Source organism: Benincasa hispida, chromosome 12 (assembly GCF_027475165.1).
Source record: "Benincasa hispida cultivar pf3 chromosome 12, pf3_genome.v1.1, whole genome shotgun sequence".
Lineage (NCBI taxonomy): Eukaryota > Viridiplantae > Streptophyta > Magnoliopsida > Cucurbitales > Cucurbitaceae > Benincasa > Benincasa hispida.
In genome coordinates, this window is record NC_143489.1 from 86810223 (window position 1) to 86827426 (window position 17204).

A 17204-nucleotide genomic window follows, 5' to 3' on the forward strand; every position below is an offset into this window, starting at 1 on the left:
CCCAAATTATCTTGACTTTTCTTATAATAAAAATAAATAAATAAAACTTTTATCTTTTTTTTTACTCCTAGCCTCAGACTCCCAAACCCCTCATTCTTTCGAGATTTTTTTTTTTTTTTTTTTTTTTTTTTGGTATAGATGACCCTTTCAAGAGGATCCTATGATTGATGGCCCGTTCCCCACAAATGTATGAAATATAACATTCTGCTTAGGTCATAATGCACTATCGCATTTTTTAATGTATTGCATTAGGGGTAGCCATCATACATATCATAACCTTAACGTGATGACCAACTTTATCACGATTTTTATTTCTCTATTGTGTTTTCCCAATTTTTCTCATAGTTAGTTGTTTTTTGAGTGAGAAAAATGAATATCACAATATATCATCACGGTAGGGCTACATGACCATCACTAACACGATACATTATAAAATGTTTGTTGTATTTCTCAATTTTTCTGAAAAAAAATGAAGATCATGATAAGGATGATCATTGTGTTAGACTACCATAAACATGGTCATTTCTAACGCAATAAATTATAAAATGCGATAATGTGTTATGACATAAGCAAAAAGTTATATTTCATAAGTTTGCAAGGGGCAGGTCATCAATCATAAAGACCCTCCAAAAAGGATCATTCATACAAAAACCTCCACTATCTCTCTAAGTTTTCTACCTCTCACCCACATACCCTCTCCCCCTTCATCTTGCGTTTGTGAGACCCACAGACGATAGCTTTGCTTTTTCTTCCAATTGAACGACATTATTCTTAGTTCGCTGTCAAGACCATCGCGTCGTGGTCCACTGCTTCTAGTCGTCGCCCTTGCCAATAGCAGTGTTCTCTCTCTTTCAGTCTCTCTTTCTTTAACGATTCCTCCCTTCTAGTCGCCCAGGCCCACCGAGCCGCCTTCATGGATCCACAGTCACCGACATTTGAGGTCACCAGAATCACAATTTTGGATAAAGTTTTGGTTATCTGGGATCACTATTACAGAAATTAGATTACTTGATGTTTTTTCAATGTCAAGTAAAGGGTATACTTAACGCTAATAAAAGTGTCAAGTATTCGACTGTCAAGTATAATATGATAACTTGATACTGAAAAAATATCAAGAGAAATATTTCTTGACATAATTTCCATGTCAAGAAATATAATACACTTGACATTGATGACATGTCAAGTGTATTAATTCTTGACACTTATTACGTATCATATGTGATTATTCTTGACATTTTTTTATTTGTCAAATATATTTTTATTTTGACACAAAATAATGGTCAAGTATTCTAATTCATGACCCATTTCCAATGTAATCTATGTTTTTTTTTTTTCAAATTAAACATTCGAATTTAATTTTCATTTCTCATTTCCTACATTACATGTGTACCAATAAGACAATTTCATCAACTAAAATAAATAATTGCACATATTTCAGGTCTACATATCAGCCTATATATCTAATGTAACAATTCACAATACTAAAATAAACAATTTCATTCTTCTGTTACCTTCCATGTATATGAATGATTCCAAAAATTTACAAGACCAATCGTACAATAGTATATATACTCTAGCAATAACCCACCCCAATATATGATAATTCCAAAATTGTAAGATCAATATATGTGTTATGTATTCCAAAAATCACAACACTAAAATTCTATCATCCACCACACATTTCTTTGAAGTATATAACCTATAATGGCTGAAGAAAACATTTACACAAAAAAAAGTTTTGAGCATTCCCATGTAGCCACATATACAAAATTTATAGGAAGTCCACCTAAATATTCAGCACATTCTATGCATACTTCATCCAATTCAAGTTGCGAGTACGAGCTCCTCATATCAATCTATAAAACATAAAAACTCAAATATATATTTATTTACTATTTACACTATTTATAATGTTACAATATATATAAGTAGTTTAAAGACATACTGCATCTGTGATAATATTCTTCTCTTTAGACACGATTTCTCGCATATATCTCATAACATAATACTCACATTTGATAGTTCCCACTTGTAAAGGACACTACAATACAAAGTCAATAATTAATACATATCATACAAATGCACTAAATAAACATCATAGTGTATTAATTCTTTACACTAAATAAAAATGCCAACAAGAGCGTAACTCAACTCATAGTGTCTGTACTATCGGCCTCGAGAATTGAGGTTCGACTCTCCTACCCCACACTTTAATTACAATACCTTTCATAAAAGAAAAAAAAAAAACATTCTATACACAATTCAACTTTCAACAAACATCAAAATTAACTAATTCACTCTAGCAACACAACGAAGAAAGTGACATTGTTTAATAAGTAACCTATCAACAAAAGTATATTACTTAATATATATGCATAGAGCTTTGAACAATGAAACATCCATATATAATAAAAATAATTCTTCAGTTCTATGGAACGATGCCAAAAACTGTTAATTAGGAGAAATCTTTCTCGAAACAAGCAAATTCAAGAAAGTTGACTATGAAAGATTTTTCAGACCAACGGGATATTGGAGAAATTCTACAACTCCTTAATTTCCTTCTTTAGACTAATAAGAGGAAATACCCCATTGGTAAAGAAAACTAAGTTAAACAATGCAACTTATCTATTCACTTTAAAGCACTTGAATTCTACCTTTTTTTTCCACTTCTCAAAGTCACTATCAAAAGGACCTTAATAACAAATAAATCCGTACCAGTCTCGATAACATTTCAAGCACAAAGAATGGTTGCAGTTGGGCAAAACAACCATGTCGTTAAACTCCAAACTCATCCCTTCTATTGTACCTGGAATTGCAGACTTCTTTTTGCTTTCTATCTTCTAATTCTATGATGCCTTTTTGAAGTTGCAGAAGAGAAGGGAAGATTACTGTGGATGAGAAAAGGCCAATCCATTGGAACACCAACCAGAAAAGAACAAGAAAAATAAGTTAGAAAGCTAGGTTCCAAAACAAATTCATTGCAACAAATTTATAACTCAAGAAAGTAAAAAGTCCACTTAGGCTGCACTCACTCACCATAAAACTCTCTAATGCTTGCTTTTCTTAAATGGACATGGTATCATAGCATGGTTGCACATGACAAGAACTAATTAGATTATAATTACCTCCAATGTCAAGAAATTGAACATCAGACTTCCTTCTTCTTTTTTTTTTTCAAAGAAAATTATTTAGTTGTCAATCAGGATATAATTTAAGGTTAGTAAAAATAAGGGCCTTCAATGGGGGGAAAAATCAAGACAACATAAGCACACAAAACTAAGATCAATAGCCAATTGGTCATCACTGCCAAATAGAACCAAAATGAAAAATGCATACATTATATATACCACATAGATAAAGATTCTTAGCAGCCCCAATACACCAGCAAGGTAACAATCAATTCATTGAACTAGAAAGAGGGAAAAGGGAACAACAGGTCTATATGATAATCTCGTTTGATCACAAGCTCCATCACTCTCTTGGATAGTCTAAGGCTAGTAGTTGTGGAGATTTATTTATTTTAAAGGATGAGTGCTAGGTGGCAGAGCAGTAAAAAGAAGAATGCTTTGTTAAAAAGGGTTAGAAGGTAGAGGCGAAATAGCTAAAAAGAGCTAAAGGAATATGGAGTCGAACGAAAACTTCACTAACTTCACCTGAGTTGAACGTTTTGGAAGCTTCACCGGAGTCGAACGATTTGGAAGATTCACCAGAGTCGAAAGATTTCCAAGCTTCACTGAAGGAGTCGAACGATTTCTAAGATTAATCGGAGTTGAATCTGAGAAATCGAACGTGCAAGAGGGTTTGAGATTATGGGGGCTGCAAAATCGCGAAGGCGCAAGAAAAAGGGTTTGAGATTTTTTTCTTGATATTTAAAATATGTCAATTAAAAATTCAAAGAGGTCAAAATTATTCTTGATATGTAAATTGTGTCGAGTAAAAGTTAAGTAAAACTTGACATCTTAAAAAAGTTCGAACATATCCATGAAATCTCCACTCTTTTAACATATTACTTAGATGTTTTCTCTTTAAAAATGTCATTAAATTACGTTTAAAAAAACGTCAAGTAAGTAAAAATTGCAGTTGTCAAGTAATGTAGATTTTATAGTAGTGGATATTTTGAAGTTTTCTTGAAAATTCTTGAATGTCTATTGAACTTTGACATGAAATTAACATTACCCACAATGTTTCCGATATTAGATAAAATGGATTTAACTACATAGATTAAATCTATTGTTTAAACTTTTAAATTGGATTGAAACTTAAATTAAAATGATGATTCATGTACAAAATTAACATGTATGAAAGTTAAATTTGTAGTTTCTTCAATTTGAATAAGTTATGTTTGATTTTTGTCAAATAACAACTCAATTGAGATAAATTTGACAAATATTTATATTTTTATATTTATTTGATTTTATTTTGTATTTTTAGAGTTGTTAAGTTACTAGTCTATAAATAGCTACTTGGCTTGTCATTTGTAGCAACCATTCCAAATTGAAGAGTTTGCTCCTTTCTTTCTTTCTTTCTTTCTTTTCTTTGTTCTTGACTTGAGTTGAGAGTAAGTATTCAAGAGTTCTGCCAAATACGAGTAGTTCGAGGTTACAGTTCTACTGGAGTTAGTCGTTGTATCCTGTTGAGACGATCACTTAGTCAAATTGCAGCCCGTGCAGAGCAAATAATTTTCTTTATGACAACATTTATCAGAAGAGTGTCTCGATTATATTTTGAGTCACCAAAAGTTTTGAGGTTCTTTCAAGTCTTTGATTATTTCCATATCTAAGTCTTGTTACATCATTTTACTTATGTTTTAGTTTTGAATATTATACATTGAGTGTATTATTTCTAGTTGAGATATAATCAATGCTAGTGTATTCCGTTCATATATACTCATTTTTCCATCATAAGTTGTTGTCCATCAATATTTGTGGGTTTCAACTTTTTTTTTTTATATATAAGATATGAGTTATTCTCAGTGAAACTTGAATTGCCCATTAAATTTTGGCCTAGGATTTAATTTACCCTTAACGTTTGGGTGTTAAGGTTGGGATTTAGAAGGATAAGTGTTGTGCAACAGTAGTTAAAGGGTCGTCTTTCATTGGTGAAAGGATTTTAGTTATGCATGCTATGAATTTATGTGATGTTATTCTATGAATTCATGAATTTATAAGATATTATGCTATAATTCATATTATGGGATCTAACTGCATGTTCCATGATAGACTAGTTTAGTAACAATTGTCCTCCTACCCGTAGCTATATACACCTCAAATTCAGTTTATGTGTGCTTTCAGGTCCACCAGATTATGTGCGCCTTTGGATCCACCAAATTATGTGCGCCTTTGGATCCAACAGTTTTGTGTGTCCTTTGGGTTCACCAGTTAGTATGAATACATCTCACCTACGCTAAGGCAGGTTAAATTGTTCACTCAGATTACAACCCATGTTCAGTCTTTATTTCTTCATGTTAGGCTCCACTAGTTTAGAATATTCAATTTCATGTTGCACATGTGTTTGCATAGCTTGACCCCGGTAATGAGGTTACTTACTGGGTATTTTAAATGCTCACTTTTTTTAAAATATTTTTTCAGGTAAAGGCAAGATTGTACCAGACGCTTGACAAGGAGGTTTGTTGTAGGTGCCATATGGGACTAGAGAGTCGTTTCCGCTCAATTTTATGTTTTTGTTTAGGACTTGATGTTAGACAAAAAATTTCATGTTCCAAAAATTATTTTTTGCTAATGTTTTTAGGGGACCTCGAACAAAAGGTTTATAAATTGTCTTGAAATTGTTATATTTGTTCGAGTATAGTTCAATTGACACACGAGAGTTAGCAACTACGTGAAAGTGAATTTAATTATATATTATCTAAAGATCCAACAAGAAAAAATTAATATCAATGGGTGAAGAAATATCATTAAGAACTTAAATCATCAATTGATCAAAAAATTTAAGCGGATGGGCATGAAAAGTTTAGGATAAAATTGGAATTTTATTTGGGTGTTATAAACGCAATGTAGACTTTGTGAGAGTTAAGAGAGTGTGATTATTGGTTCATCATACAACTTGCTTTCCTTCTGCAATTCTTTAGCTTAAAGTGAGAGAAGGAAGATGGAAGCCATGGCAGAAGGGGCAACACCTTCATTGTCCGACCTCTTACTATCGCTAGAGCAAGCATCCTTCATGGCCAAGCAGCTTCCTTCTTCCTCTAACCCAACCCATCTCCTTCAAATCTATAATTCTCTCCACCAGGCCAACCTCAACCTCTCCCTTTTCCTCTCTAAAACTCAGTTCTCCCAGTCTCTTCCTCTTCCTCGCCCTTCCATCAACGAAAATTCCCTCTCCTCTGCAACCAGCGCCGCCTTCAACGACGACGGCAACGAGCCGATGCAGGTCGGCGACGACGATGATGCTGACGCTGAGCACGATTCCAAGGGCACTATTGAAATGGTTGAGGAGAAGATGAAGGATTGTTTTATTAAGAACAAGCGGGTAAAGCGCCAACTATCGCCCTCGGCAGCGGCTATGGCGGAGGAAAGACGAGTGCATCGTGATAATAGGTTTACTGCGACACCCAAGGGTTTCGATCCTCATGTTGAGAGATTGCGGGCCTTGGACCTCATTTCCCAGTTTCATGCGTGAGGCAGAGACGTGGCCGAGTTTGAAAATCGAGATGGAAGAATTTACTCGCATTCTGGTGAGGCTCTGAACATTTCAATTTATGTTATCACCATTGCTATCAGCTTTTGATTCTTCAATTAGCATTCTGGAGTGGAACTTGAAATTGAGGCAATCGGAGCCCTTTTGGTTGGATTAGCAATTTAGCATGAGGAACATACTGGGCACATTCTTTGCCTCCTTCGGAACCTTACGCTTATCGAAATTTGAAACCCCGTGAGAGTATTGTTTGTGATGATCTTTACATAATTTATGACACAATTGTCCTACTGAGTTTGTAAATTAAGTGCTGTTGTGGAAGTTCAACACTTCCACTAGCCTTCAAAGGTAATTGCATATATATGATACAAAAAGCTTTATTCTTGTTCTCACAATGTTCATGTTTAACTGTTATTAAGTTTTGGATTTCTGGCATTTCAGCAAGTCGTGAGGTCTCGTATACTTCTCTAGTCATCCTTATCTGCATCCATTGCTTTAATTCTAGTTTATATGTTTAATCTTTCCATTTATTAATTGGTGTCATTGAGAAGTTAATATCTGTTTCCGAGTTATTATGAGGAAACAACTTCTTGCCTTATAGAACAAAGCTTTAGTGAAAACACATTTGGATGGCTGTTACTTAGAAGTTCTATTAACTTGTATCTTTTGTGTTTTTACATGGATGTTAATGCATTTTAAAACAACTGGAGTTATTCTTCTTTTTTAAAATCACCGAAAAATAATATCAACCTTTAAGCCAATTTGATTTTCAAACTAGCTCCCAGATTGCCCCTTAGTTTTTTCTGCTTAATTTTGATTTATTTGGTTAATTTAAGAAAAGTCTTCAACTCAAGTTTCTTGGTGCATGTTCTTATGTTTCCTTTCTACCGTTTAGTTTTTAGTGGTAAAATGTTGTTGATTTGGTTAATTTAAGAAAGGCTAACTCGGTTTTCTTTGTGAAAAAGGTTTCAAAGTAAAGCTATTCTCTCTTGTTTCCTTCTCACCCTTTAGTTTTTGTTGCAAGTTCTATCAATTTGATTGATATAAGAAGGGCTTAAACTCAGATTTCTTGATTCATAGAAGTTATTAAGGCAACGTTGGTCAATCAGAAGATAAAAAGGAAAGCATGGACATAGTTTTATAGAAAGATACTTCAAATAGGGTTTGAATTTTCTGAGAGCATCAAACAGGAGGTGTAGCATTTTATCCAGACTTCTCATTTTGATTCATCTGTTTTTATGCGATCTGATAATCTGCCCTCTATATAGTGATGGAGATGACAACTAGGATTTATAGAGGGAACTGAAGGTGCATGGAATCTCAATGCCAATATCAAGGCTGAAGAGTAATTCAACGAGGGTCTATGTGTCATTTAAGGTTTCTTGCCAGTTTCTTTGAGAATTAGATTTCCAAGTGAGCCCTTTTGCCAGAGGTCTGGGCTGTATCAGTGCTACAGGGCTTGACCGTGCCTTCGTCAAGTCTCGATATGTTATCAATTTTGTGCTATTTCGTTTTCCCCATGGTGTGATGAAAGGATAGCATCGTTGAAGCGACAACATCAAAGCTAATATTTTTTTGCACACAGAAATCGGCAGGGTGTTGGAACACGATCAACTGCTACACAGGCTGAGGTTGACGTCTCTGTTCTGGTTTTATCTTCTGTAATTGTATTGCATAGTCGGGTATTGGAGTCTCACTCATTGCATTATGCTCATGGCCCACTCCACCGATCTCCCAAAGATACCTCGCCCACTCCAAAGTCAGTTTTGGGGGACTAAAAAGATTTTAACTTATTAATGCTTCCGTTTAGTTTTTCTTCGTCCATGTAGTCTCGATTGCGTGCTTTGAATAGTACAATACATTTTCTTGATTTAGACCCTGTGTTTTATAAGCTTCTTTCATGGCTGTAGCAGTTCCACACAATAGAAATGGCTGATGTAAACTATCGGTTTAATGAGATTGCAAGGCCACCTTGATCCTTAATATCTATGTGGCTTATTTTAGTTTCCCGAAAGAGTTGCAATGCAAGTTGCCAAAATTTCCCTTGAATGTGATATTTTATTAAGATATTTCACGTTGTTTTGCATAGGTAAATATCTTGACAACTAAAACTTAGAGAGTTAGGCTAATTTAATCTCAAAACTTTTAAATGTTTGTGCAAGCAAGAACTGTCTAGATCGTGTGGAAGTTTCTGCATCAACTTGATTCAATATCCTGGTTTAAGCACCAGGAAAAATCTACATTGCTGCAAGTTTCTGCCAAACTTCCATTTGATATATGTTGAATGAGGCAGAAATTTAAGGAGATATCCACAACGTTATGAGAATTCATTGCATTGGTTGAGGAAGCCGAAATCTAAACTACCCAATGCAAAAGAATATAGAAATAATGATTTGTACAGAAGTATGGGATATCCAATTGTGTAATCGTGCTCCTACCTATCCAGCAGTGAAGCTAATTTATAATATCATTGTACTGTTTCCATCTCTCTTTGAACTGAGGGGTTTACTGGAATGGGTTGAAGGTGTGATTGGTTGCTTGTGTTGCCCTCCGAACGGTTGGGGCCAGGTAGAAGCCAGTGTTGAGAGTGATGATCAGTTGAAATCTCAGAACCATCAAAAGACTGATCTCTGCTCACTGTCATTGGTCTTGCAGGTTTTGTTCTAAAGGAGTCTTGCAATGGCAGCCTGCAGACTGGGCATGTAGATTGCTTTCTCAGCCATACATCAATGCAGGTGAGATGAAAACTGTGACCACATTTGGGCATTATTCTCAGTACTTCCTTCTCTTCGTACTCACCCAAACAGATTGAGCACCTGAAAGTGGAGCACAATGAACCATAGTTTTAGTGGGTCAGGTTATCTATCTATCAGTCACTGAACATCTTCTACAAAACTGTAAGCCTAACTATCTATTCTTCTGCAATTAATATTCTAATGAACTGAAAGCTGTACTCACTGAGCATCTTCTACAGAACTAAAAGCCTCTCGGTCGAACTTCGTCGTCGGTATAGCAGCTATGAAAACCGGTTCGAGACCACTCGCCCGGGACTCTGGCTGGCATCAAACAACATAAAGAACCAAGAGGCTCATCATTTTGACATATAGATGCCTAGAACAATGGTACCATTCCAATCCTTGGCCACATCACTCTACTGTAATGGAATTCATGATCTAGAAGTAAATTAAAGACACACTGTGCAGATCCAGATTAAGAGAGATGACATTACTGCTTACCTGCTGCTCAAGATCGACCCTGGATTCAATCTCATAACTGGGGGTACTGGATTGAGCCGAACGAAGTCGACCACAGATGATTCTTGTACAGACGAACACTATGAATGTAGCACTCATTCCAAACCCAATAACAGTGGTAATCAAGTTCATACCAGAACCCGTCATCTCCAAATCTCTCAAATCTCAAAACTCCAACTGGAAAAATCCCAGGAATTGACTGAATCAGAAGGGGAATCGTGGGGAAATCGAATCGAAAAGAAGAAAAAGGAGAAGAGGAAGAAGAATCGTGATATGGGTTATTGGAGGTGACTGAAAAGGGAATTGGGGAAAACAGTGAAGAAAGTTGAAGTGGATGGAAGGAGAAGAAGACAGTTGGTTGTTTTGGTCATTGGAATCGTTGTCGCGGTGGGTCCATGAAGGGGGGGCACTGGAAATGGGAGATTTTCTTATCGAACGGTCGAAGAAAGTTAGTGTCAGAAATGGCGGCAAAAAGTCTGAAACGGTGAAAAAAGAAGAGCTATTTTGATGAGATTCTTCTTCTCGAAGAGCTAACGTGCGGTGGCACCCCAAACAGAATCCCAACCTCTCTGTCTCTGTCTCTCTCTCTCTGCCTCTGTTTTTCTTCTGATTGCTTTCTCAGTTTTGGCTACTTTTGGATAAGGCCGTTTGAGATTATTTCAAGCAAGTATGATTCTTGTCCACTCTTTTTTTCCCCCTTTAGTTTTTTGTTTTATTTATTTTGTTTTGTTTTGTAAGCAAAGGTATTAAATTTCTGTCAACAAGTCAACATTTTTTCTTTCTATTTTACTTCAATAGCAAATTCTAACCTTTTACCATTTGGTTGAAGAGTTGAGTTATAAAGTTGACAAGTAAACATTAATCTACCTTCGTAGGTGAACATAATATAATGTAAGAGATCTTCACTAGTGAAATGCATCTTTCTTAATTTAAATAGTTTTTAAAAAATTATATTTTGGAAATTCTTTTAAGAAATATCTACCTTCTTAGATATTCTCATCAAGATGTTTCTCAATGTTTTCATGGTATACATTTTTTTAAACCTACTTTAAGCTTTTGATTGTATTGAATTAAATTTATGAATTTGGATTGCTGGTGCAATTAGAGTATTAAAATTTTTGTTATAATGGACATTAATACTTACAAGAGATGAATCAATATTCTCATTGTATAAAAAATAATCTATGAAATATTTTTTTTAAAAGAAAAACAACAAAATGCACTTTTAAATACATTGACTAGCTTTTATCATTGGAAATTTTAAATATTTTAAAGACTTATTATGTTATCCGAAGATCATAAAATGGTTTTTATTAGAAAAAATATAATCGAAAAAAGAGGAGAAATGGTGAATCATATAAAATCAAAGGAGGTGGCCCCGTTGCCTTCCCTTTTTTGGCCTTTTCATTTTTATTTTTCATACATTGTTCTATTATATACCACCTATTATCTCAATTTTTTTTAAATAGTAAAAATTATTTGAAAAATGAAAAGAAGAAGAAAAGTAGCATATTTAAAAGTATGCTCAAATTATTGTATATAATTATCAATTATATCTTTAAAGCATACTAACTAATTAACACATCTTTTTGCTGTAAAATTGAGCACTACTTAATAGGCAAAGACATACATTATCAAATTAACTCTCCATCTCTGGTACAAGAGGAATCGTCAGCTGCATGAAGGTCGTTCAAGGACGACGTTTGCTTTATTTCATCTTATTGTCTCTATGGTTCGTGCTCGTGCTGTTTCTTGACGGGTTGATCTTCTTGTTCTTCTCTAGTTTTATTAATGTTATTTATTTCTTTGTGTTCGGTCTTTTGTTTCTTTGGGTGTTGCCTACTGTTTGTGGGTTTTGTTTTGACTTATGACTGTTTCTCTAGACCGTTATTATGTTTTCTTTTGTTATGACTTTTGATCTTTGGTTCTATTAAGAGTTCGGTCTTTGTTGTTATTTTACTTGTTGTGGTGCCTTGAACCGAGCTGTGGGATCCTCTTATTGTTGTATAATAATATTACCTATTCCAAAAAAAAAAAAAAAAAAAAATCTCCATCGCTATATATTTAGCAGTGAACTAAAGAAATGCAGTTCTACACTTATAATAATTATTATTGTTTCTATTATTTTAATCTCAATCTTAGAAGAAATGCATTGGAACTTATCTACTTTGGAGGTAGGGTATGATGTGAAGGAAGAAATGCTGGAAGTAGTGTAACAAAGGTGTGAAGTGATGGCTCTCCACTTACCATATGGCCCCCATCCCATGATACCTTCATGTGTCAAATTCATAAATAACATAGGCAACTTAGGATTTTTTACCGGTAAAAAATCTCAAACAGAGATTTATAAACACATGATTAAATAAAAATAGAATTGTATTTCAGGTTTTCAGATACGTGTTTGGACTTGTTTCGTAAAAAATCTCAAAACAAAAATTTTAAAAAAAGTGATTAAATAAAAATAGAGTTATATTTCATGTTTTTAGATACATGTTTGGTAGCATAATTTGGAAATTTAATTATAATATAAACATTTTGTAAACTAATTGTAGTTACCCACTAAATTATCAGTTGATACTAAATTATTGTTTTGTAATATTATGTAATTGGTAGAAAAAGTTGAAATTTTGGTTTGGAGTAAGTTAAACCATAGGAATTAAATTCTAAATTTTAAAATCATATGGACTAACTTTTAACTTTATCCAAATCATAGGGACTAAACTTGGAGTTTAACCTAATTTAGTTTAAGAAAATTTTCACAGATAGAAAAAATATCAAATTATTTACAAAAATAGCAAAACAAAAAAAAAAAAATACTGATAGACACAAATAGACTTCTATTAGCCTCTATCAGTCTCTATGAAAGAAGATTAATTTTTTTTTTGTGCAAATAGTTTTCCTTATTTTTCTATTTTTGAAAATCTCCCTTTAATTTATAATACGTATTTTATTTTATTTTTTTAAAAAAAGTTGAATTAAGTTTATAACATGACATACTGTATTTCTAATTTTTTTTTCTTTATTTAATACGATTCTGCATTTTAAATTTTAAAATTCAAATTCTGGATACAAAGAAATCATATTCAAATATATTTTTCTCATTTAACCTATAGTTTTAATGCACATCCAATACACATTATTTTTAACATATAGTTTTCAATATGAATCTTATTCATATTAAATTAATATTTGAACTCCTTTCAAATATTTTGTTTTCTCATTTATTATTTTTGAATCATATCCAAAATTAATAATAAAGTCTAAAATTAAACTTTATATTAAAATTTATCAACATATATTTAAAAGTTCCTAATTCTGAATTTGAATATTTCAAATTCAATTCAATGACAAATTACCTCAATGCCCTTTATAAGCTAGAAAGGGGACCTAATGGACCTGCAGATCAGAAACTACAATGATGTGAAATGAATTGGCTAAACTCATTAACCAAATTAATCAATATTCATTAATTGTGGGTACACTTCACTAAAGACCCACAAACTACAAATATGTTTTTGTGTCCATGAATATATACCAATAACAACAAGTTAGTCCTTCACGAGTGTTCGTAACACCAACTGGGTCAAATTATCGTTTTACCCTCTAGGTTACCTCTACATTCTTAAGTACTAGTGCTCCTCTAATGAACAACCTGTTTATGGTCCAACCATTAAACAAAAAACTTTCTCAGGCTAGTGAGAGAGTAGGACCCTCTGTTCAAGTTTCGGAGACACTCCTTAAGGGAACACTCATCTGCTTACCCTAAAGTCGGGAAGGAGTGAAATCCATCTTGTATGATTATGTTTCCAGCTACTCACTCAGTTTTATCCCAAAATGGTAAGCATATTGAGTCGGTGAGCTGGTCACTCTCACCCATACAAATCAAAGAATAATCCCTTTGTGAACAAGAGTTCATGATATACTCAGAGTAAGACTAAGTTGCCTAGGTCATCCTATTGAAATAGAAACGTAACTAATCAACGGAGTTACATCTAGTGGTTACTATTTCACGATTTGGTCTTGTGCAAACTCATTGCCCAGGATACCTCTACTCGCATGTCTCTTACATGAACGCGTTGGATCACTGCGTTTGTATCAAATACATAGTGGGTCATATCCATAGTGTTACTAGGATAAAGTACCCAACCTTACACTTATACTATAGACCCTTTAGGCTGTATCTTGAACATTGATCCCTATATGTCTCTACATGCAGTTCAAGACTCATAAGACAGCCTAAGATGTTAGTTTATTGGATTTTAGGATTAATAAGATAAAACTAAATAAAACATCAATAACACTTATTGAGAAAAATATTAATAATTATTTATTAATGACGATCATTTAATTACATTCACTATCTATGAGTTTTAGGGCATAAAACCCAACATGTGATATTGTTATCATGAAAAATCTTACAAAACTAGAATTTGCAGCCCTTGACATTAATGGTAATAATTATTTGTCATGGATGTTTGATGTTGGAATACACCTGGATGCCATAAACCTTGGAGAAATAATTAAATAAGAGATTATGACATCCAATCAGGAAAAGACAAAAGCCATGATTTTCATTCGTCATCATCTATGAGACGGATTGAAGATGGGATATCTAACAGTAAAAAGTCCCCATATCTTATGGAAGAATTTGAAAGAAAGATATGGTCACTAAAAAATGGTTATTCTTCATAAAGCTTGATATGTATGGATGCATTTGAGGCTTCAAGATTTTAAATCAATAAGTGATTACAACTTCACATTATTTAAAATCAGTGCAAAAGTGTTGTTATTGTTGGGTTGTATGTCCTAAAACTCGTAGTTTGTAAAGTTAAACATATTCTATTATCAATAAAAATGTTATTCAACATTTTTTTCAATAAAGTTGTTATTGAATTTGTAAACTGCACTTGTAAAGACTAAATCCAATAAACTAAGACCCATGGCTATTATATGAATACTTGAACTTTATGTAGAGACATAAAGATGGATCAAGTTCGAGTAAATAGCCAAAACGGTCTATAGTATACGAATAAGATTGGGTGCCTTATTCTGGTAACACTGTCGGATGCGACCCACTCTGTAGTGTTACAATTTATTGTAAGGTACTACAAACGAAGTGATCCGGATTTGTTCATGTATTGACATGAGGAGTGGGGGCGTCCTATGTAATGAGTTTGCATAAGATCGGACCAAGAAATAAATCACTTTTACTTTATAACGTTGTTTACTGTTTAAGACTAACTATTTCGAATAGATGACCTAGGTAACTTGATCTTAATCTTGAGCTAACTATGAACTCCTATTTATTCGAGATTATTCTTAGATTTTCATAGGTGGGGGGTGGCTCAATAGCACCGGCTCAATAAGCCTCCCATGTCAGGGGTAAGACCGGGTATAGATAGCTGGGGACATAGGGTGCAAGATAGAATTCACACCTACCCGATTTAGGGATAGTTGAAAGGTTGTTCTCTTAATTGCTGAATCCATGTCTTAAACAAGGGGCCACACCCTCTCATTGGCACAAGAGGGATTCAGTTTAGTGATTGAATCACAAACCATTTGTTCATTAGAGGACCAGTGGAACTTTAGGAGCAAGATGTAATTTTGAGGTAAAATATCATTTAACCCAATAATTATTACAAACAAGTTGTGAAGGGTCGACTTACTAATTATGGTTAAATCAAGTGGACATAAATATATCTGAGTGAGGAGAGTGCAACTATCGAGTTATAGTGCTGTGACTAGGTAGTTAACGAATATTGATTAATTCGATCTAAAAAGTTTAGCCAATTAATCTCAAATCGTTGAAGCTCATGATCTGTAGGTTCATAAGATCCGTCTACTAGCTCATAAAACATCAACACCTTGGATTAGTAAAATGAGCAACTTTGAAATTATTTCAATTTGAAGTGTTCAAATTGAATTTAGGGTTTCAATTTAAAGTGTTCAAATTGTAAATTAGGGTTTGAATAATTATCTTCGATATAATAAACGTTTAATTTATCGAAATTAATAGAAATTAGAGATTTTATAATATTTAACTATTGATTTTAATACTAATCACATGAATATGATTCATGTTTAAAATTAGGCGTGTGATTAATTTAATATTTGATATTAAATTATTATTTAATTACTTAAATTTTTTTAATTAATTAAAATAAAATTAATTTTCAAAATTCAAAATAAATTTTAGAAATTGAATATTCAATTTTGTTTAATTTTGAATTAAATAAAATGTAAAATTGGAAATTAAAAGGATAGTGGTTTCCACAATTTTGAAGTAAGAGGTGGATTAACCTCCATACTTCCACCTATCCCATTAAATTAATCCAATTGAAGTAGTGGAGTTCTCCTTTAGTGCTTACATGCAGAAGAGGATTAAAACCACGTTAACTTTCTCACATTTGAGAATTGGAATTGTTGAAAGTCAGTTTCTGCACAAAAGCTCTTTTCATATTTCTTTTACAAATTCATTCCATTTTTAAGTTCCACCACTCAAATTCAAGGCTAAGATTATAGAGAAGATCTCTTGGTGGTTTACTGTAGATTTAGAGCGTGAGGAGCAGATTGGATTGGAGGAATTCTTCAAAGGTATGTGTTGTTTGAAACCCTATTTTGTAAAATTTATTTTTGCATGCTCTTAGAACTCAAATTAAATATACACTACTACAAAAACAGTGTTTCTTGACATTTTTTAAATGTCAAGAATGCTTTTTTTTTTTTTTTTTTTTTTTTTTTTTTTTTTTTACCTTTTTATAAACATCAAAGAAGCCAGTGTCAAGAATGTCGATTTTCTAAAACGTCAAAAAAAGTGACACTCGACATTTGAAAAACGTCAAGAAACACAGACATGTTTGAAATGTCAAGAATATACATATTCTTGACAAGGAAAAAACATCAAAAAATTTTATGAATTTGACATTTAAAAAAAAATCAAGAAACACAGACAAAAATGTCAAGAATATGGGCATTCTTGAGAAGGAAAAAACGTCAAGAAATTTTGTGAACTTGACATTTAAAAAACGTCAAGAAATTTGTTTGTGGTTTTTTTAGAAAAATCAACAATGTTGACGTTTTTACCTATAATTGCTCCTGTATTTTGATCCAATAACCATATTTGATATATATCTGACATACATTCATCAATCATACCAAGATATAATGTTTGTTCATATATTATTATTGTTTACCAAGATCAGTACTATTGATGGCATAGCAAGGGCTTCTTTTGATTTTGAGAATATTTAGAATTAATATATATATATATATATATATATATATATATTTATACTT

General features: G+C 33.0%; 2 protein-coding genes and 1 pseudogene across 9 annotated transcripts; 1 reads left to right on the forward strand and 2 right to left on the reverse strand.

Moving 5' to 3' along the window:
• Positions 1–538: 538 nt before the first annotated feature.
• LOC120068868 (E3 ubiquitin-protein ligase AIRP2-like) lies at positions 539–5642 on the reverse strand (annotated as a pseudogene). Its single transcript, XR_016525334.1, has 6 exons — positions 5607–5642; positions 3649–3753; positions 3239–3488; positions 2807–2888; positions 1946–2041; positions 539–987 (listed from the first exon to the last, which is right to left on the reverse strand). The product of XR_016525334.1 is annotated as an E3 ubiquitin-protein ligase AIRP2-like (transcript).
• A 363-nt stretch (positions 5643–6005) lies between these two features.
• LOC120068853 (AP2-like ethylene-responsive transcription factor SNZ) lies at positions 6006–10736 on the forward strand. Of its 7 annotated transcripts, XM_090308218.1 has the most exons (5): positions 6006–6694; positions 7923–8285; positions 9310–9551; positions 9629–9776; positions 9858–10736. In XM_090308218.1, exon 1 carries the CDS (start codon positions 6109–6111, stop codon positions 6637–6639), a length of 531 nt encoding a protein of 176 aa, XP_090164344.1. In that variant the 5' UTR covers positions 6006–6108; the 3' UTR covers positions 6640–6694; positions 7923–8285; positions 9310–9551; positions 9629–9776; positions 9858–10736. The 7 variants fall into 7 exon arrangements, 6 of the variants coding, with proteins under 6 accessions (XP_090164344.1, XP_038876419.1, XP_090164345.1 ...); XM_039020491.2 differs by having other exon boundaries at positions 9629–10736; XM_090308219.1 differs by lacking the exon at positions 7923–8285.
• Positions 8832–10055, reverse strand: LOC120068852 (RING-H2 finger protein ATL52-like). Its single transcript, XM_039020490.2, has 3 exons — positions 9891–10055; positions 9613–9710; positions 8832–9470 (listed from the first exon to the last, which is right to left on the reverse strand). The coding sequence occupies exons 1-3, from the start codon at positions 10053–10055 to the stop codon at positions 9122–9124; spliced, it is 612 nt and encodes a 203-aa protein (XP_038876418.1). The 3' UTR covers positions 8832–9121.
• Positions 10737–17204: the final 6468 nt, after the last annotated feature.

Excerpts from the sequence above, each read along its gene's own strand:
- LOC120068853 (XM_039020491.2), top strand. The coding sequence starts at position 6,109 with ATGGAAGCCATGGCAGAAGGGGCAACACCTTCATTGTCCGACCTCTTA.
- LOC120068852 (XM_039020490.2), bottom strand. The coding sequence starts at position 10,055 with ATGACGGGTTCTGGTATGAACTTGATTACCACTGTTATTGGGTTTGGA. Across the intron at positions 9,711-9,890 it reads GGGTCGATCTTGAGCAGCAG|CCAGAGTCCCGGGCGAGTGG; the intron begins GTAAGCAGTAAT and ends GTTTGATGCCAG. Across the intron at positions 9,471-9,612 it reads AGTTCTGTAGAAGATGCTCA|GTGCTCAATCTGTTTGGGTG; the intron begins GTGAGTACAGCT and ends CTCCACTTTCAG.